We start from the raw sequence: 22206 nt of genomic DNA on the forward strand, positions 1-22206 counted from the left end.
GTGAAATCGCCGACACCCCTAATAGGCCATTTATGTGCTTTATCCAAGATTATCTATGGAGTAAAAAATGTCACGTGAAATGACCGAGAATTGGAAATCAATGACCCAATGCAAGCAGGTGGGCTATGTGGCTCTTTTCACCTGCTATCCTTTAACGGGTTGAAGACAGGCTGCATTGTGCATGCTCAGCAGTGACCCAGTTAGTTGTACGTTAGACCATTTCTAGGAACTTAGGCCAATCCCAGCAAAGTAAGCTGCTTAAAATGTAGCAGCGTTGCTGGTTCTGAGAGCGGTTGATCCGTTTGAGAACAAGAAGAATTTCATTACAAATGGAAAGCCGCTTCTGCAGCCGCTCCAGAAACTCATCACTGCTCTGCTTTTGGAAAGCAAAATGCACAATGTGTCACAGAATCACATGTTATATTGTTCTCTGTTATAAATGAACATGGCAAAAGGTGGCTCCTCCAAAATAGAGGTGCACAGCACCTTTGCAACAACAACAACAAAAGGTCAGGGTTCATTTTAAACTAATTGAAATATTACAGCAATTTAAAATGGATAGAGGCAGTTCGGAAAGCGCTTGTCTGCATCAAGTTAATGCATACTGTTGGGTGTGTTGTGCTTCCAGAAGGCTGTTCTGTGAAACGAAACAAAAAGCCCCCTCCTAAATCTACCTTTAACAACAACAACAACAACAACAACAACAACAATTGTTTAACAAAATAAAAAAATTCCTTCAGTAGCACCTTAAAGACCAACTAAGTTTTTATTTTGGTATGAGCTTTCATATATATATATATATAAACTTAGTTGGTCTTTAAGGTGCTACTGAAGGAATTTTTTTATTTTGTTTCGACTCAGACCAACACGGCTACTTACCTGTAACTACCGGTAATAATTTTTTATTTATACCCCGCCCATCTGGCTGGGTTTCCCCAGCCACTTTGGGCGGCTCCCAACAGAATATTAAAAACACGATAGAACATCAAACATTAAAAAACTTCCCTAAACAACTTCCCTTTATGTTTTATCATTTCAGTATTTGTCATTTTAAAACCACATGTAGGTTTTAAGGGAGTAGGACTGCATGGTTTAAAGCAACTAATATCTTCTGATAAGACTTTTAAAAAAATGGTCCCACTTACCTCACAGCAGATTATATACATTAAAAGAGGTATTTATACAGCGTGCCAATGAACCACTATGTTAAGAAAAGCACATACTGGTAGGACAGAATGCCTCTTTTGATGTATGTACCTATATTGTAAAGCAGAAACCCTTGTGCTGACAGAACGGATTAGTTGGATACTGCCCACAGTTTTCACATTTCAGCATAGGGAGGGATAAAAGCTTAAGACAACTTATTTGGAACCCCTTGCTTGCAAAATTCCCAAGCACCAAGTGCTTTGAAAGTTGATGTTGCCAGCAAAGTCATCTTTGCTGAGCGTTGTTGATCTTGTATCCTTTCATTGGAAGTTGCCAAGTAGCAGCATTAAGCAATCTCAAAGGGTTGTTTCTAATGGTGCATTTAGTACTGAGGCAGAGACACCAGGCATACATTGTACTCCACTTATAGTAGCAAACCAATTGCAAAAAAAAGGACTGCTTTCTGCCCTTCCAGCCCCACTTATTGGAAAAGATAGAAGCCCTGCTCTTGTGTAATGAAGAGGACAGGAAAAGCAGCCATTTACACACCCATGCACCCTTCACAACTGACACGATACAAAGCACTTCTGTACTCCACCTCCAGTTACATAACGCATTGTAAGAAGTCGCCCCCACAATGATCAGCTCTGAAAGCATCCTGCCCAGCAGCACGGACACTCGGTAAGTGAAAGAATAGCTTCCCAACACCACCAGAGCCATTACGTAAGCATTACACATTAACCTAAGTGGATTTGGTGCACAATGAGTGGCCCACTCTCACACTCTGCTGAGCGAAGGAAGGAGCGTGTGAGGTGAGCCAAGGCAGATTCCCATTAGGCTTACGCGGTCAGTTACAGGGAAGCTGGCCAACCACAGAAACCTCAGATGACTGAACAACTTCCTGGGCTAAGCATGCAGCAGTTGTAGCACTTCCTTCTTCAGTTCCTGTATGCCCTGTTGCACACATGGCCAGTGTGAGCAGCTGTGCAACAAGAAGTTGGGAGACAATCACTCAGACCCCAAATGCTGAGGAACTCCACCTAACACCACTCCTCTTGCCCGGAAGCAATCTTGGGCTTGCCGATCAGAAGGTGGGTGGTTCGAATCCCAGTGAGCTCCCATTGCTCTGTCCCAGCTGCTGCCAACCTAGCTGTTTGAAAGCATGCCAGTGCAAGTAGATAAACAGGTACCGCAGCGGCAGGAAGGTAAAATATTGTCCTTTCACCTTAAAAGTCTATTTTCATGGACAAGGAGAACTGGGCTGACTTCCTTCTCCTTGTAAAACTAAATGAGACATATGCCTACAGTGGTGTAGTTTCAGCACACATGGAAAACGTACCTGTTTACTGAAGTGTTTGCTATGGATGCCAGCCGTTTGTCCCAATCTGTTTAGTTAAGCTTTGTGCTGACTTTTAATGCCGCTGGATTCTATTGATGTATTTAATGGATTTTACAGTTAACCACATTGAGCACTTTTCATAACAGACAGTGTATAAATAATTTCAAGAAATTGATACACATCTCGGAGTGTAATTAAGGGCAGCACTGCAAATGCAATCTATGAAGAATCTCTAGTGTAGTGGTGGGTAATCTGTGGTCCTCTAGATGTTGCTGAACTTCCAACTTATAGGGAATATTATGGTGCTGGTTGGAGTTTAGACTTAGGGTTGCTGTGTTTATAATGGATATATGGTTTTACACCTGTTTTATATTCCTGCTTAAATTATATGGGTTATAGGGTTGTAGTTCAGTAGCATCTACTTGCTCTAGCACTATGAAACAGCATCCTACCCCCATGAAAGATTTCCAATGGTCATTTTCACAGCTGAAAGCTGTAATTGCTACCAAGGTTCTCTATATCCCTATCAAAATGCGTTACGTTTTTAGCTCCCAAAAGACGGAGCCTATGAATACAAAACATCATTCCATTTAATAGTTTACCAAAAAGTAAAATACTGTAAAACAAAACAAAAAAATCCAACACACAACTAGCATTCCACAATGACCACCCAAATCTAGGCACTAATAACAACACATTGGGTATTTCAACTCCAAGCAACACCCAGAATCTGAACCCTCAAAGTAAAATGTAGTTCCAACTAAAGCTCCCCGAGAAATCAAAATCCGCCACATACCTGCAAGTGGATCTGCGTTGGCAATAACAAAGAAGTCTATCACCCGCGATGTAAAGTCAAAGGCAGTTTGCTGATTGCCATAAACGACAGAAATGCTATGCCTGTCACCATAGCTGGCCCGTGGCATCCCTCCTTGAAATATAATGTAAGGAAGCCTTAGAGAAAAAGAAAATGTAACAGATATACAATTTAGGTACCTTCCTCCAACTTAAAAGCATTTCATGCTACAAGCTAACCAAACCACTGCAGAGACAGAATCGTTCTCTCTTGTGGCAAAATACATCCCCCTGAATCTTTAGAATTTCTCTTAAGTCTCTAGCCATCAGAGAAGCACAAATTTGCTGCTTTAAAGTCCTAAGTGGCCTGGGCACGGGATCTCAAGGCCAACTTTCACTACCCACCAATTAACATTGTCAAGCACCTTTCTCTGTGTGCCCCCCTTCCCTCTTTCAAAAAGCCAGAACCGTGGTCACCAGAGTGAGGGCCTTCTCCAAGGTGGCACCCAATCTGTGGAACAGTCTCCTTCAGCGGGATCACTTAGAACCAAATACAGTACATCATTTTTAGATGCCTCAAGAAGTTCACCTGTTCTCTCATAATATTTAATATTACTGTGTTTGCTTTTTAGCTGCTTTTATTTGCTGCTTTTATCTCCTTTTTAATTATATAGATATATAGATATAGAATGTTATTGTTTTAGGATTATTTGTTTGTAAGCCACCTAGGAAGGAATTCATGGTAAAATGCAAGATATAAATCCTAAATTTTTTATATAAAAAAACTATGGCAGTATTATTTCTGAGTGGATTGAAAAGAGCAAGCAATTTCTAACCTCCCTTCCATTATGTGGATCAGCTTTCAGTGTTCAGATTATAAAGAGAGGACTTTTGCTGACACCTCAGTCAGCTGCAGAATTTCTAGCAAGCAGCAGCTCAGCTCTTGTTACTAAAAGGTCACTCTAGAATCTCAGGAGAATGGGCAGCATTGTAATATCTGCCAAAGTACCTACCCGTTCTTCGTTGTTTGCCAGTAAATCTTGCAGATGGCCTTGCAAGGAAAAGGACCTAGAAGGGCAGATTTTTAAAGAAGATGCCATGTTTTAAATACATGCTTATTATTTTATTATACTGTTGTCCATTTATTATTTCTTTAGATATCGCTACCTGTGAAGCACCGCAAAGCAATTTCACAATGCAATAAACAGATATAAAAACAATTGCACATATAAAAACCGTTTCAAATCCAAGACAATTATTTTAGTCAAAAATCCACATGACTGAAAGTAGCTGGAGAATCTTTTAGTTTTATCATTTAACCTGACATGGCATGACAGCACGCCCCTGATTTTCCCAAATAAAGGAGAAGGTGTTCATTACATAACTTTATCCTGACAACCTCGTCTTGCTATCCACAAAGACAGTGCAATCAGAAGCACCATGAATACCCATGTAATGCAAGTTGTTTATGTTTTTATGTTTAGAGAGCCAGTGTGGTGTAGTGGTTAAGAGCGGTGGACTCATATTCTGGTGAACCGGGCTCGCGTCTCCACTCCTCCACATGCAGCTGCTGGGTGACCATGGGCTAGTCACACTTCTCTAAAGTCTCCCAGCCCCACTCACCTCATAGAGTGTTTGTTGTGGGAGAGGAAGGGAAAGGAGAATGTTAGCCGCTTGGAGACTCCTTAGGGTAGTGATAAAGTGGGATATCAAATCCAAACTTCTTCTTCTTCTTTGAATCAAACGCTAGAGAAACTACTTGTACTAAAAACACACCAGTCACTCACTAAAGACAGCCCTAACAGTAGAAAGCCAACTATTTCCCACTGGCTCCTGCAGCTCCAATGTTTGGAAAGCCACCACCACTTTAGCAAGACTTTGATCCTCAGATGCCATCACCCACCCAGGGCACTGCTCCAATTCAGTGGAGCTCTAATTAAGGCCTACACAAAATATTGGCATATATTGTGGCCTGCCCAAATGCATAACAATTCTCTTGTTTTTGCCGCCTCAGGCAGGCACAATTCAGATGTCTGAGCCTCAAGCGGGCGGCATTCAGCTTGGTGGGTGTTGTAAAGACTTGCTGCTCGGAACGCACGTCAAATCATGTACGGTTCCGAAGACATAAACTGCCAGCCCCTACCCATACTGACCGTAAGGCACTTTGCTTTCTATGGGCTCTGGCTGCCTATCATCACTTGAGACAGGCCACTGGGCATAACTCCCGTCATAATGGCAGCTGATGATATGGCGGCCGTTCCTCTGCCAGAAGAGGTTTTCCAGTTGCTAGGGAGAAACAGCAAACAAAAGTTCAAAGGTCTCATCACCACTGCGGTCCAATTCAGAAGAAACACCCCACCAAGAACTGTGTGTGTTCTGCTAGTCACAGATTTCGAGCACCTGACCATCATGAGGATGGGATTGCATGCAAGTCTCAGAGAATGGAAATAAGTTTCTTAGCCCTCGTGGTTACAAGGGAACAAATGAAAAACCTGTGCTTACAGTACCCTGATGAAGGGTCAGAAACTAAAAGGTGGCCTCTGGCAAGCCTGACTTAAAGCTTATTCCAAACATAGAACTGGATTTGGAGAGGGGTGGTATGTGCAGTTTATACACAGTTATGGATGCAATCTTATTCTGAGGACTAAAGATCCGTAGCCTAGGGGCTAACTTCATGTGTATCAGCTCAGGGTGACTTTGTGTAAATGAACCCTGCAGGGTTAAGCATCCACGTCCCGGGTATGTCTCTTCCACACCAGCATTAAAAAATGGTTCCAGGAGCCCATTACAACATGCTACATAGAAGACATAATTAATTGCTCAAGTAAGCTTCCCTGTTCTGTTTTCCTATACGGAATTCCCCCTGCACCTTGCTGTTTATTCCAGGAGTGAAAAGCTTTCCTGGCTGCAACTCACAGCCCCAGAAGGTATTAGTACTGTACCTGATTGCCAAGGAAATGGTGTGTCGCTTTGTTATTTATCAAGTCCCAGAGGACAATGAGGCCCTTGCTGTAGCCAATCAATATCTGATTGGGGTTCTGGGGATGTTCCCGTATGGCTTCCACCAATTCAAGGGACCTTCTGTTGAGGTACTCCTCTGGCACACTGCGAAGAAATGCGGAGAAAAAAAGGTTATGAACTATTATGAATGCCAATGAAGCCACCAATATATGGAAGGATAGAAACAGTTGGGAATTCTCCTTTGCACTATCATGTCAGGGGTCAATTTGGACATCCTGGAAAATAGCCTGGCTAAAACCACCTGCTTGAAGATTCATAGCCTCCACCCTAACTATGCTGCCCTAACCTCTATATGTGCCACTGCAGCCCAGTGGCACCTGAGAATTCATTTTTTATTCCATTTATTAACTGCTTCCCATAAAAGATCTTGATGCCATTTCCGACCAACTCCTCGTTCCTTGTGATTCTTCCATAGAAGCACCGAAATCTCCAGTCAATGCAATTGTTTCCCATGTCCTGAGTCACTGTTGTTACAATTAAATAATTCTATTCATTCTGGTTTTTTCCTTAAGCGACAGAAGTGTCAATTTGACTTATACGGACAACACTGCTGTAGCTCAACCTGGTACTTTCCTGGTGGTGTCGGACTCCAAACTCCCAACATCCTTAGCCAGTATTGCCAACGGTCAGAGATTATGGGAGTTGCAGACCGCAACATTTGGACAGCACTAGGTTGGGGAAGGGTACCACAATTATTATGAAGTATTTAAAAGGCAGTCACAACTAATGTACAGTGGTACCTCGGTTTTCGAACGTAATCCGTTCCGGAAGACTGTTTGAGTTCTGAAACGTTTGAAAACCGAAAACTCAATATGGAAGCCTCAGTACGGAAAACTCAATACGGAAGCCACGTGACATGTTCAAATTCCAAGGCACATTCGAAAACTGAAGCATTTACTTCTGGGTTTACAGCGTTCAAGTTCTGAAACGTTCGTCAACGGAGACAAGGTACCACTGTATTTAAATTATTAAAGGGTGAAAGCTGAATCCTGAAAATACTGAAAACAAAAACAAGCTCCTCAACCTTACTTGGACTTTTACACTCCCCTCCTGGCGCCACACCCACAGTGGGAAATTTTAAAAAATGCCCTCAAACCACTGGGGGGGAAGGGCTGAGTACAGCTCCTGGTTACCTATGAAGCTCAGTCTGCCAGGAGAAAGAGACGTGCTCATCCACACCAACAAACCAGCATAGAACACTGGAATTGAGCTACTGCCGTGTAACCAAAACGACATGCAAGTCCCAGGAACAAGAAAGAGTTCGAGTCAGACCATGTAGGCAGGAACTTGAATACATTTCCAGAGCAACCATGGAGGTGGCACTAAGACTACTACTTCAGGTTAATATGTTAAGATAACCAGCGTTCAAAGGTCTTGCAGGATTTTTACCCTCATGGTAACATATGCATAACTAGAGATGTGACGGCCCGGAAAAAAATCCGGAAAAATTCAGGGGGGAAACGGGGTTTTTTCCTGAAGCCTGTTTTGTTTTTTTCCAAAAAAAGAAAGAAAAAAATAGATTATGGAATGTTTTATTTTAACACGATGAATAAAATATTTTAAGATAAGGGGTTCAAATATTTTATAAATCATTTTTTAAAAATATGTATGGTATCAGATTATTCTAATTTCTGTGAGGACAAGCATGTCCTAGGTTAAAAAAGTGAGCTCTCCAATGCAAGAACATTTCTTCCTTTAGGAGGTGCTGTTGTCACCAGAAAAGAAAAAGGTTTCAGTTTTGTTTTTGCATACATGTGGTATGCATTGGTTCTGTTCCTCTTCACTGGGCCTCAAAGCACTGGAAGAAAATATAGAGCAACAAAAAGGGTCTGAAAGTATATGTGCTGTCGTGGCAAACAGAGAAGTGTTATGAAAGAAAAAAAGAAATGAAAATATTTTAAACATTAAATGCTGTAAAACAGTCTTTAAAAAGTGAAATAAACCAATTTAAGCATATAGTAGTAGCTAAAGTGGTTAACAGACCACGCACATCAGTGTGAGGTCTCATGGGCAAAACATGGGAGGTAGAGTAAGCATGTTGCATAGCAAACAGTGATGAATGGCACGTTAAATTTCAGTTCCTGTTTGGATACACTATATTTTTAATACGCTAGTTGTGATAATTTTATGCCCATTAAAATTGTCCATAGTTATATTTTATGTTTCTAAAGTAACAAAATGACTTTCAAACTGGAAAAGAAAAAAGCAGTGCTAATGTAGCATTTTTTACAATTTTTCCGAAAATTTCCATTTCCCCCCGAGCTTCAAAATTTCCAGAAATTTTCCGAGCTTCAAAATTTCCAGAAATTTTACATCTCTATGTATAACACAACACCCCAAAATCACCACTAAGGAGCGCAACTCCAGTGTCTCATTTTACCGTTGCAGCACAACATCTGGACTGATGGTCCGGTCTTCTAGCACTCTGAAAGATGGGATCTCCACCACAAAGACATTGCCACTCTCAGTGCCAAGATAAAGAAGTTCCTGCGAGGAGTGTGCGAGGATTGCTGTTACCTGGGTAGCACTTGGAGGGGAACTGTAAGTGGAAGGGAAAAGAGATCCTGGTAAATTACAGCTTAGTGAAATTAGTTGCCCAGGCAGCTTGTATATACTGTAATACAAAGCAGATACTTGATCCAACAGCTGCTTGTAAGGGCTTCGGAAATCATTACTCAAGACCAGATATTTAAGAATAAATTCTCATCCCACAATTCTCGGGGGGGGGGGGAGGACATATGATACAAAAAGGGCTAATGCATACTATTAGTGTGGGAACAGAAACTTGCTAGTAAGCTGTCCCACAGCTCTACAGGAGCAAACAATTTATTCAATTTAATCAATCAATAGAATATTTTAAGCAGGGTTTAAAGGGAAAACAAATGAACAGGTTGTGTACTAAACATTTTATAAGTGCACACTCAAACTTCAAGCTAACCAGCGAATAATTTTGTGCAACAAAATATGCAGCAATCCCCCCCCCATTTTTTTCAATGGCATTGAACCTTTTCACCAAGCACACAAACCCCTGGCTAGGATCAGACGTCTCTTTGCCCTTTGCTCACTCAAGATTCTCTCCCTCCCTTAATTGAACCAAACTATAGTTGCTTGGTTCAGATGTAACAGCAAACTATGGCTTGCTCAAAGATGTATGGAAGAACTCAGTTCCATTAAGTCAGAGGAAAGCACAAATCTACATTCCTAATCCCTGCACAACATGAAGGATGGAGAATATTACTTCTGAATAAACCCTTAGTTTGTAGAAAGCCATGTAACACACACGCACGCAACCTTTCTTCCCAAACTAGAAATGAGAAACAGGCTTTCCAGAGCGCACAGAACTTGTAACAAAGCAGGCATTTGCTTAAACAATAAAAACAAAACAAAAAGCTGTGTTCATCAGAATGCATCTCCTGGCCCAATTCTGATGGAGAAATAAGTATCCCAGTTACCCAGGAGGTCCTCGGAGTGTGAAATGTCTTTCTTCCTGCAGCTCAGACATATTGCTGTGGGACTGTTTCAGGGTCCATAAATGCAGGCTGTTATCATCTAGCAATGTCAACAAGCGGCACTGAAAGTTAGACACACAAAAGGAGGAATGAGCAAGCATCTGAGCAGTACAGAGTGCAGCAACATTTCAAGAGGCACATTATGCAGTAGTTATGTTTATTAAGCCACTTCAAGAATGAAGTTTTAGCTGTCAGAAGAGTTTGTACTAGTCCTATTAATGTGAAGGTATTTGATAGAAATAAACACATCTGACAAAGTAAGCATGAGACCACAAAACTGATGCTACAGAGCTCCGGTGGTTTTTTGCTTCAAGAGACTCAATAGGGAATCAATAGAAACAGGTAGCCCATTTCAGCACAGGACCAGGAGATATTAAACCCCTATATAGGGTAAGGTCCTTATGGAGGGACTCTACGGTAAGACAGCACCTTGCAAGCAAAGCTAAATCAAAATGTCAAAACAATCTTCAATATTTTTGCAGTTTGGATTCTAATGTCAAAATCATATCCAGACATTTGGCATAGAGGTTTCAGGTTTTTATGTAACTTTGTAAATTATATTATTTATATGTCCTATACTGGTAAGTTATATGCTTAGATTGTTGTATGCTTAAATATTGTTTAAATAAAATTATTTAAAATATTACTTCAGAACCCTGTGTGACATGAAAGTGCAACTGGTATCTCCTTCTGTCCATTCAAGAGGATGCTTTAACTGAATGTTGGATGCTATTGCAAAATCAATTTCAGATGCTGATATAGTGAATTTCCTCTGAACATCCAGCACATATTTGATGTGAGAATTTTCAGAGGAGAACTGACGAGAAGGACAGGGGAGGCGACTAATTTAAGCCCCAATAAATATCACAATCATACAAATCAACTGAACATGTATACTTAATTGCTTATTCTAGTTGAAAATGAGTCTCTTTGTAATGCACTACTTCATCAGCAATTGGCCTATTCCACCTTCTCCAATCAGGACCTTTATGCCTTCATCTGTGCTGATTCTCTATGTTTGGAAATACTACCTCCATCTCTTATATTTAAGTCACTCCTTTAGCGCCTCTCCAACTCCACTTTAGTAAAAGCTTTCCTGAGCCACAATACAATCAGCCACTACTTTCCATGACTCTCACACACCTTGGCCGCTATTTAAATCAACCTCCTGTTCCCCAGAGCAAACTCCAGGCAGTGGCAAGGCTGGGCATCTGCCAGGGCCCAAGAGACCATCGTTACTACTTTCCACAGAGTAAAGAAGCAGATCCAATGCAGTTTGGGAATTCTGTTTCCATGTCTTGCTTCTTTTAGGTCAGGGAGAGGGAGTACTGAGGATGCTGTGCTTGAAGAGCACCAAAATCTTTCAGTTGGCCCTGCCCTCTCTTTCTATTTTGTTCACTTAACACAGAGTCAAGTGCTCTATGTAGAGACTCAATCATTTCTGTGCTCTTTTGTCCTGTTAAAATTCTGCACTTCACGTCCCAGAGGAGTACCTGTTCAATTGTCAGCTTTGCTGGCAATTTCTGAAGTACCTGTTCTGAAGTGTCTGAAGTACCTGTTCAATTGTCAGCTTTGCTGGGCTAATAATTTGAACTCCTTGTAGCGCTGAGTGAAAAACACATCCCCACCCTGTTTAGGAGCGAGTGGCTCCTATTCTGTGACTCTCTTTCTCACCTTGCATTCTTTTCACCTGACTTCATCCTAAAGGAGTGGTGCCCCAGAATATTTGTTACAAGCCCAACCCTGGCCAATATTTAAGTATTTAAAATCAAGCACTGTCTGCTGAAGCTACACCTAGTAGAGCAGGTAACAGTTCCCATGAGTATTCTGCGTTATTGCTCATTCAAAATGTCCTCTCTTTCTGCGATTCCATTAAGGCATGAAGATCAGCCCAGGCTTGGCAAATGAATAAGGCAGCATGCTAAAATAAAAATGCTCACAAACACAGAATTCTTCCTTCCTAATCTTAGAGGCAAAACCCTTTTAAATAATTTGAAGGTTCTTCTAACATTGCAGGGTAATTGGGAGTTTGTACTCATGAAAATGTGCTTCCTAAACATCAGTTTCGGGGAGAGTCAGCCAGCTGAGTTACAACTTTTATGAAATTACTTTGTTAATAAAGTAGAAGGGGTCCCTTTATACTCACATCCACTTGTCCTAAATGGAGAGCCATCTCTCTGTACAAAAGTGCATGCAGGACAAATGCCAAAGCAGTAACCAAATTTCAAATCCTCTCCAGCATAATTAAAAGCTGTCTGGCCGCAGTAGGATTTGGGGCTTATTTTTATGAGCAAGAGTGACACAGCAGCATTCTTGAAATATATTCAGACTACTCCCAGTGGTCTAGAACCAAAATCAGGTTTGAGGCTGCTAAGTGCAGGGCTAGTTGATGTGCTCTCCTCCCTCGAGATGTTTGCCCCTTCAAGTATATCCAGTTTTTAAAATGAACACAAAAACGATCTTCAATCTACAAGCAATGCCACATGGTAGAGGCAGAGTCTATTAAAGTATATTGTAGGGAAAACAACCGAGTCCTATAATACTTTAAAGAACACATTTATTCCTGCATGAACCTACACTCTGGCCAACAAAAGCTTATGCCACAATAATTGCATTTATCATAAAGGATGCTGGTTGAATTGTGCACAGCAGTTCCCTGGCTCCAACATCGTTTTTCTTCTGCCTTTTATTCTAGGACTGCTGCAGATCGGAGATGGCACCCTGAAGGCTGGCTAAAATGACAAACAGCTTCTCAAAGTTCGTTTGTCCAGGCTCCCCTCGTCAGACACAGGATTCGAACCTTCACTACGGCAAGGTTATTTAAAGGCTTCCTTTAGGAATTCAATACAGCGCCCAAATAAGGGTCATGGGTGGCAAAGTTGTAAGCACTGCTAAGACGTTGATCCAACAAGCGACACGCCACCTGCACACAGCTCACGATGCCACTGGTCTGATTCGGCCAGGTTCTTATCAGTGCTGAGACAGGAGGCATAAACAGCTTTTGCCCTTGGATATTGAGGAATTGGGTAAGGAACTGCAGGCTGTTGGGGGAGGTGGGCTTCTATCCTCCATTTGCAATTACATCTACACATTCAAGAGTTTGCCAAGGTGCTCAAAAGTAGGAACAAGAATTAAAATGTTTAGTAGTTTTGGATCCCTTTGCCAAAAACATCATGGCATCTATCATGTTTTCACATTACAGAGGGCTAGTGAGTGAAGTCCATCTCAGTCCCCGAAACCCTAGAACAGACCCCAGAAAGTTGAAAACATATCTGATGTATGAAGCACAGAATTTAGAATTCTACTCACCTGGCCAGGAATGAAATGTATTTGCATGACAGTGTTGGTCTCTTCGTGCAAGCCCATGAACTCAACCCCTGGAGCGCCATAGCTGGATGACTGATTGAGGTCAATAGCATTTATGTGTACATTAATTTTTGCTGCCTTCGCTTTGTGGCAAATTAGTTCTATCCTAGAATAATTGTGATGTCTCCCCATAAAGCACTAGTATTAGGCTCAAGTTACCCCTGGTAATTTCCATCATCACTGCTTAGAAGAAGCAGACACCTATCTTCTGTTGCCTATGCTCTAGTAACATCTATTGCAATACATTATATCTGGGGCTGCCTCTGCATAGAGTTTGGAAAATTCAGATGGTGCAAAATTCAGTGGTCAGGATGCTCACTGGGGCAAGATGGCTTGAGCATATTACACTAACTGCAGTGGCCCAACTGCACTGGCTGCCAATTATTTTCCAGGCCCAATTCAAAGTGCCTTAAATGGCTCGGGACTGACTCACCACATATGAACTGACCTGGACCCTGCAATCATCACCTGAGGCCCTTCTTCATGTGCCCCCTTCCACAAGAGGTCTGGAGGGTGGCAACACGAGAACAGGCCTTTTCTGGGGTGGGCTCCCCATTTGTGGAATGCTCTCCCCAGGGAGGCTCATCTGGCGCCTTCGTTGCATATCTTTAGGAGCAAGGGAAAAAACCATTCCTCTTCTCCAGGCCTTTGGCTAATTAAATGATCTATGGCCTTTTAAACCATGAGGGCTATTGTTTCATTTGTTAGTATGCTATGTATTTTATGTTTTTATATTGTAAACCACCCTATGATCCTCGGATGAAGGGCAGTATAGAAATTTAATAAATGAATAATAAGCAAATCGAGTGAAGACAACCATTTACTGTTGGCATAGACCAGGCTTCCTCAACCTTGGCCCTCCAGATGTTTTTGACCTACAAATCCCATGATCCCTAGCTGGCAGGAACAGTGGTCAGGGATGATGGGAATTGTAGTCTCAAAACATCTGGAGGGCTGAGGTTGAGGAAGCCTGGCATAGACTAAGAGGCAAGTGTACCACGCAACAAAGGCTTGCTGAAACATTTGCTAGTAACAGATAAGGAGACAAGAGTTGTCCGGGAACCCATTCTGAAATTCATTAGCCGATTACTGTATCACAGACAGACATCTACTTGATTTTAAATTGAAAAGTTGGGAGAGCCTGCTTATGCAGCACTTTTGGAAGTTGTGCAAGATGGAGTGACAGGAGCCCATCTATTCTTGTCTTCCGGGTGCTGCAATTCCATTTAAATCCATCATCAGGAGACAGATGGCCCAATGCTTGCTTGCAAGAGTCTTCCAGAGAGAAGTGTTGCCGGAAAATGGCAGTGTCATTGGAAAGCATTCAGATTGTCCCTCAGTGAAGGAGGAACAGTTCACTTCCCCTACCCTAGCTGGCTCAGCGCCACTAGAATTAGATTTGTGTTGATGTATATTCTGTACTGAAGCTGGATAAAAGGAAAGCACCTTCAAAGCACTTTGTTGCTTAGCCCAGTATTTTAGGACTACCTAGACAGGAAAGCCAAAGATTTATTTATGACTCAAAATTCAAACCACAAATATTGCACTGTGCTAAAAATGAACTCTTCCTCTGCGTCAGGATATTTAAAACAGACTTGGAATGTGGGTGATAAAGCTATTTATCTACAGGCACCACTTTCCACTAGACCAGATTAGCTCAAGAGTAGCTTCCACAACGATTTTAGTACATTTCACAAGAGCTGATCACCAGAGGCCCTCATTATCAGAGATGCAATTGAACGGATTATCTAGGTTCAAAACTTACATTAACGACAACCTACTAGGTAGTCTGAGAAAAGAAAGGAATATGGGGATAATGTGATTGTTAGGATTACTGATTTTACAAATGCAAAGCCCTTTGAAGGAAGCACCACATAAATACTACACACATTTTGGCATACCTACTGCTGCTGAAAAGCCATTATGCAGCTCAGAAATGAATGAAAAGGATACACTTTGATGGCTCCTGATCGGGTCCCGATAGCCATGAGATGGAGGAAAGAGCTGTAGCCCAGTGCGCTGGGCTGGTGCGGGAAGCCATGTTCAACAGTCTGTTGGGAATGGAAGCACAAAAGACATTTACTGCAGACAAAAAAGCAGCTGAGGCCAAATAATACTTACTTGCATCGGAGCAATCACTATTTTCCTTCCATCATTAATATACAGTGAAACTCGGAAAATTAGAATACCGTCAAAATGTGCATTTATTTCAGTAATGCAACTTAAAAGGTGAAACCAATATATTAGATAGATGCATGACATGCAAAGCAACATACGTATGTCAAGCCTTTATTTGTTGTAATTATAATTATTTGTCGTTAGGCGGGTCAATTATAAATGGAATGTAATTAATGAAATGTAATGGCGATGTTTATTTTTATTTTTTGTATTATTGTAACTATTTGTTTTATTACTGTGGAATTTCCAAAAGAAAGCATTTGTAAAAATTAAAAGAAAAATAGAAAATAATAAGTTACATTACTGAAATAAATGCACTTTTCGATGATATTCTAATTTTCTGAGTTTCACCTGTACCTCAATCGTGAAGTCAGACAATTATAGTCAAGATAAGGTACCTTTTCGGATTAAGTTTGGCAGAATCAGAAGGGGTTTACACCAAGAATTTTTACCTCTAGTTTTAGGGAACCCATTTTAAACCAGTTTTTAAAAGGTGTGCTGAACGGTACAGACTTTCAAAGGTTGCAATCCAACCACCACGGCTTCAGCATGAGCAGGAGAGAGATTGGTTTCCAAGTAACTTAGAGCTATTTCCTGTACTCTCATTTTCGCTTTGTTTATGTGAATCCATCTTCTCAGGCAGAAGAGAGTCTGCATTATTTGATAAAACAAAGCCGCAACCACCTTACATGGCACTTCCTCTGCTCTGTAAACACAGCTAGCCACAAAAGCTGACACCTATTTGTTGGAAGGTCTGCCGTTGCCATCTTACACAGAGTCAGATCAATAACCCACATAGCCCAGTCAAGCCTTCCTTGACAACAGCACCCCATAATTGCAATGTCTCAAGACAACAAAACAAGCACACAAAGATCCAGCTGCGTAGGAACAAACATTATGTTTTATTTCAGAAGCACCGTGAGGGTCTCCTTCTGAGGAAGCGGTCCTTTCAATGTAAACAGAAGCAGCTGGCCTTCTGAATATTGCCACACTCTTCTTTGCCGCTTGGTGCTTCAAAAGCTCTGTCTTCCCTGCTGCCAAAAGTCCTCTAACCAGAGACAGCAAGAACTGAACCCCAGATTGTGGCCTCCAAAGACATGCTTCACCACAGAACTATGACCTCACCCGGCATGGCATTTCTGAGAAGCCACCAATAAAACACATGCAGTGTTTCTTCCCTTCGTTTCTCAAAAGGAGCCCAAAGGCCACAAGGCAGCCAAACACTAAGACCACGCCTGAGGGACAGCAGCTATTTGAGTGCCAGAATAAAGTCAACATTTCCTCAGTAAAAATGTCAGCCTGGTACAGGAGAGGAGTAGCTGAGCAAGCACTGTAGACTTGAAGAGAAACTGACCCAGCGGTTTTCATTCAGGATCACTACAGGAAACTACAAGGCAGAGGTTTGACAGATCATCCCTGTGTGCAGGGATGAGGAACCTGCACACCCATCATTCCGTACTGGCTGGGGCTGATGGGAGTTGCTAGCGAAGGCGGAGGCCTTGAGTATCAAAGGCAGAGGTGGGGAACCCAGAGTCCTCCAAACGCTGTTGGACTGCAACTCCCAACACCCTTGACAACTGACCATGACTGCTGGGGCTGATGGGAGTCAAACAACATTATCTGGAGGGACAGCAAATTCTCCATCTCCAGCGCCTAAGAGGGGCACTGGTTCCATTTCAGTTTCCCATATACCACCTGAGCAGTCTAAGCCAAGCCCGAGCACAACTATGCCAGTTGGGAAGAGTCCATTTTCACCTCATTGCCTTCTTCAATAGGCTGTTCCCAGTACTGTAGCCAAGGATGCTACCGGTACCTTCAGGGCCGTCTTAGGCACCTTTGGCACCCTGGTGCCATGGTGCGACTGATCCCTCCGCCGCCCCCGCCCCCCCGTTTTCTAGCGTGACGGGCAGGCGGCCGGGATCAGCGCGCAGCGCGGCCGCTGAGGGTGCTGCTCCACGGTGGGCGGGCTTAGCGCGCAGCGCTTAGTGCTGCGTGGCGGAGCGGGCAGTGGGCGGGCGGGAGCAGCTGCGCCACCCAGCCTGACCGTAGAGCTGGCACTGGGTACCTTAAGAAGGGCTTGGGAATGTGGACTGGAGGAATGCCTCATCGCTACGGAGGACCTACGCTCTAACATCTCTGTTGTACTTTTGTCACAGTTCAAGAGCAGCAATGTGCTTCAGGCCCCCGTTCTGGTTTCCTGATCTCCTCGGCCTTGCTTTAGATTCACACACAAGAAAGCCCTGAACAGATTTTAAAGGTGCAAGAATATTGTCATCTGTGACAATTAAAAGACAGCTTTAGCAGTACAGAAAAAAACGTGTAATATTCTGATTGTTCATATATCCACATGCTAGTTTATAGACAAAGAAGCAAGCAAGCACAACTGCCAATCCCTTCCCCAAGTACTGTACTTGTTGTGCATGGCCTGTAAAACCCTGGCTTCCCTTTAAAAGGGGGGAAATGTTGAAGTTCAGCTGGAAAGAGGAAGGCAGTGACTCAGAAGTGAGATAATCCCACAGCATATTCTATCTAGAGGGCTACTAGGCATGCTAGTTTGCTGCAGCAAGCTGATCTGCAAGAGTCTTGTGACCCTTTAGAGATTCACGGTGCCTTAAGGTTTTGGAGACTAGAGCCCACTTACATGGTTAGTTGCATGAAGTGTTATCCTCTGTTGGCTTAGAGAGGCAGAAAAACATAAATAGTGAGGTCAAAAGATCATGTGTAGAGTTTGCAGTGTCTCCGTACAAAGCTCATCTCTGAACAGAACAAGCACAGTAACCATACAGAATTGCAGCTATTTGTGACAATAGATCTTCCTAGCTTTGTTACGTTCATGAAAATCCTTATCCTGGTTGTATTCATTCAGGGCTCAAACTAGCTGATAACAATTATACTTCAGGAATTTCACACTGTAGTCTGTCTTTCAAGGATTTTATTGTTGGAGGAAGAGAATAATACAGTGCGGATCTGAAAAGTCTTCAGAGTCCTGAGATACTGAAGTGCTCTAATTTCTTAATCTTTCAAAGTTGCTTATTTTGTAGTTCACATATTTATTAAAGATTTTATTATTAGAGTAACAAATTAAAGTCTGTGTCTTTAATCACATGTTTATCACAGTACAGAATTATGTATGCTTACTGAAAAACGGGCAGTTGTGACTGTAAGGGATTATTTGTATTTATGCATTAAGCAAGATTTAAGGACTTACAGAGCAATCCTATACATGTCTACTCAATAGGACTTTTCGGATTGCAGCCCAAGAGCCCAGAACTTCCCGTAAGTGCTACGCCATGGAAGTAAATGTCAATACAGGGTTGGTAGAGTCATAAATATTAATAATCTAAGGAATTTACACACTGCAGAGTTTTGGTAATTTTAAGGCATAAAAAGGTAGATTCAGCAAAACGATCTTGGTGAAATACACGCTTGCTATCTCCAAGGCTCTAGAGAAGCTAGTGCCTGTGATGATAATGTAATAATTTTAAGGCGTTTTCCCTAAGAAAACTGGAAACGGGTTTCAAGGGTTTAATGTGATATTACAAGTATGTTATCATTCCCACACAGATCATGTAGATATGTTAACTGATGATATTTTTAATCATAGTTGAACACACGTCACGAGTATCACCTAACCTCCAAATTGCAGCCTGGTCTTATTCTGGTATTCCATTTTTCTGTTATGAAGATAGAAGTGTCATAGTGGCAGAAAGGATGTGAGGGGAGTGTGTCTTTGTGCTGACTACCTCCATCGCAAGAACCCTTCAGAAGGGAATTGCTGCCAGGAACATTATGTGCAAGTGTATTTTGATGCATTGAATAGAATGAAAGTTTATGAGTCATGGTGGTGGGGCAAGTATGCGTACAAATTCAACAGGGCTTTGTTTGTTTTGTTGCTATTTTGTTAATGTTGTTAATATTGTTTCATAGATATGAATGCTGTAGTACCTTTGTGAATCCTATAGTATGATTTTTGGTGTAACTGTGATGTTTAGCTTATTTCTTAGTTGTTTTGTTAATAGTGTTATATAGATGGTAGTTGTTTTTTGTTTGTGATTTGTGATTGTTTCACTAATGATTTGTAAAGTACTCTATACAATTTATGCTGTATTTGTGATGTTCCATTATGTTATTTTTATCTTTTGTTTGGAAGCCACTTTGGTATTTATTTGAATAAAAAGCGGTATAGAAATAAATAATGATGATGATATGTCAAAACATGGGCCCAGCAGAAAAAAAACTTACAATGAGAATAGGCCATATTTGCAATACTGTACTTGACTGTATCAGATTATTTCCCCCTCCATTTTTGTTTTTAACAGGAAAACACAATCTATTGGCTTCAATTTAAAAGGTTCAATATAGATGACACTTTAAATCAGAGTTTTAGAAAGAAAACACAACAAGACTAGCCTCATAATTTGGCTGTAGCAGCAGAAGCTACAGGAAACCTGGTTCGCCCCTACCCAACCACCAGAAAAGAACACTTGGCTCCAAATGCCAGTTGCAGGCTGCAGAGGGTCACATACTCTAGCTTCTGCCATCAACTGGGTGGCAGAGAGCTGCAGGTATTATGTCTCTGTACTTAAAGGCAGGAAGGCCCAACTGACCACATCAGATGCTGCTGCTGCAACTATGCAGCTTCAATAACTGGCGCCTCAGTTTGCTAGCTTTCCTCTTCCCACCCAGCTCCTTGTTTCCTTCTGTGTCATATCAACTAGATTGAGCCTACGGGCAGGGAGCACCTTATCTTTTAATCCCTCTACAGTGGTTACAAAATACTAGGTGCTTTCTATGTGATGGTGGTGATAATAGTAAACATAGTTAAAAACAACCATTTAAAATCCAGTTTTTTTAATTAAAAAAACTATTTCTATCCATGTCCTTTAAGGAACATGGATTCATAAAGACAGTTCTTAACTGCCCCTTTGCCTCCAGATTTGGGGAAGGCCATTAAATAGGAAAAATGGCTTGGATCCAAACAGCATGCCACATAAATGGAAGGCTCCTCTGCTTGCACAAAGCGTCCCCTGTCCCCCAGTTTCCCCTCTCCTCCCAGTGCTGCATCATTCACACCCCATTTGAGAGACTATCTACCCCCCCCCCCAATCTTCTGTAATGGCTTCAGCTACACAAACAATATTTGTGTTATTGTAACCACAAAGCCTAGGGCTTGCCGATCAGAAGGTCGGCGGTTTGAATCCCTGTGATGGGATGAGCTCCAGTTGTTCGGTCCCAGCTCCTGCCAACCTAGCAGTTCGAAAGCAAGTCAAAGTGCAAGTAGATAAATAGGTACCGCTCCAGCGGGAAGGTAAACGGCATTTCCGTGTGCTGCTCTGGTTCGCCAGAAGCAGCTTAGTCATGCTGGCCACATGACCCGGAAGCTGTCTGCGGACAAACGCCGGCTCCCTCGGCCAGTAAAGCGAGATGAGCGGCGCAACCCCAGAGTCGTCCGCGATCAGGGGTCCCTTTACCTTCATTACATTCCATCTAACACTACTTATTTCTTAGTTCCATGAACATTGACCACAGCTTTCCAGCTATTTATAGCGTAGCAGGTGTGATTACTGATTATAATGAATGAGGCCAATTACCAAGATTTATTTGCACATTTTAGCTTGCACTTACATGCATTCATTTCAGATTTTAAAAGGAGAGACAGACAGAAACTGCATGCCTGGCTCTATTTTACATCACATGCACCAAGAGACCAGAGGAGCAGGTGTACCTTGAAAGGGGGTGGGGGAAGGGAAGAAGATAGAACAATGGACTTCTTGTAATACTGCCTTAGCACAGAGAGAGAGAGAGAGAGAGAGAGAGAGAGAGAGAGAGAGAGAGAGAGAGAGAGAGAGAGAGAGAGAGAGAGAGAGAGAAACCTCAGAAGGTGATCAGCAGCAACCTTCACTTTTTAAGAGCGTTTTTGTTTCCTTTTCAATTCAGGTGGAAAATATAAAACACAGAAATCCACTTTTTGCTTGGGAGTTCTGCCTGCAATAAGCAGCAGTGGTAAACCAGCAGGCCAACTCCAGCACAAAACTGAAAGGATTTACATTGGCAGCTGTTTCACTCACTTCTGCCATTGTTGTTGGGTTTTTCTTTACAACTGCGAGGAGAACAGCTGCTTTGCAGAATTCTCCTTTAGAAAGGGAGAGAGCGTTGAGCAGAAGTCTAGCCAGTGGTGAATCAGATTTTCACAACTGCTTAGTCAATGAGACACAGCCTGTGTTTACATCAATTAACGGGGCAGGTTAGGAGACATTGGAAAAAGCAAGGAACCCCTCTTAGGTATGAATTAAGTGGAATGCTTCCAGTTAGGTAAAACACAGGTGAACCAGCCTGTCTGGTAGCTGAGCTTTGCCAATCAGCGAACTTAACACCGCCAGTTGAGACATGCTTGCCCCAAAGAGCTTTTACATGAGCCAAACTAAGAGGGAGGTACCACTCCTTTCTTTTCCTTGAAGAGTTTCATCCTAAACCTCCCCATCCGTCTAACAGAAGATTCCTGCAAGGCACTCACTTGCCTCAATGTTCCTTGTAATGGTCTGAATGGCAGAGGAATACTGCTCTCAGCAAACATGCCATTGTAAACAGGACAACAGAGCCAAACAGAACTGCTCTTCAGGCAGCACACTGGCTAGTATCTTCCCACCAAAGGATATTCAGGACTTCAGCCTGGCATTGAAAGTAAACACTTTTGGCAAGTCCCTTCTAATAGAGCAATTTATTTATTGGGAATTGCCCAACATGATGCTTGAACCCACAACCCCGAGATTAAGAGACTCGTGCTCTACCAACAGAGCTGTCCAGCTCAACAGAAAAAGAGATCAATATAAAACTGTTTCAATAAATTTGTCTGCC

General features: G+C 42.2%; 1 protein-coding gene across 8 annotated transcripts in view; it reads right to left on the reverse strand.

Moving 5' to 3' along the window:
• The window catches only part of LLGL2 (LLGL scribble cell polarity complex component 2), a 70292-nt gene that overhangs the window by 26147 nt on the left and 21939 nt on the right, over nt 1–22206 (reverse strand). For all 8 annotated transcript variants that reach the window (XM_035104469.2, XM_035104468.2, XM_060271846.1 and 5 more), the window contains exons 3-10: nt 15127–15224; nt 13117–13198; nt 9751–9869; nt 8679–8837; nt 6220–6382; nt 5431–5563; nt 4291–4345; nt 3282–3436 (exon numbers count right to left, since the gene is read on the reverse strand). In XM_035104469.2, the coding sequence (XP_034960360.2) occupies nt 3282–3436; nt 4291–4345; nt 5431–5563; nt 6220–6382; nt 8679–8837; nt 9751–9869; nt 13117–13198; nt 15127–15224 (964 nt within the window). The remainder of the gene's footprint in view (nt 1–3281; nt 3437–4290; nt 4346–5430; nt 5564–6219; nt 6383–8678; nt 8838–9750; nt 9870–13116; nt 13199–15126; nt 15225–22206) is intronic.

The sequence above is a fragment of the Zootoca vivipara genome, chromosome 2 (assembly GCF_963506605.1).
Source record: "Zootoca vivipara chromosome 2, rZooViv1.1, whole genome shotgun sequence".
NCBI classification, from domain to species: domain Eukaryota; kingdom Metazoa; phylum Chordata; class Lepidosauria; order Squamata; family Lacertidae; genus Zootoca; species Zootoca vivipara.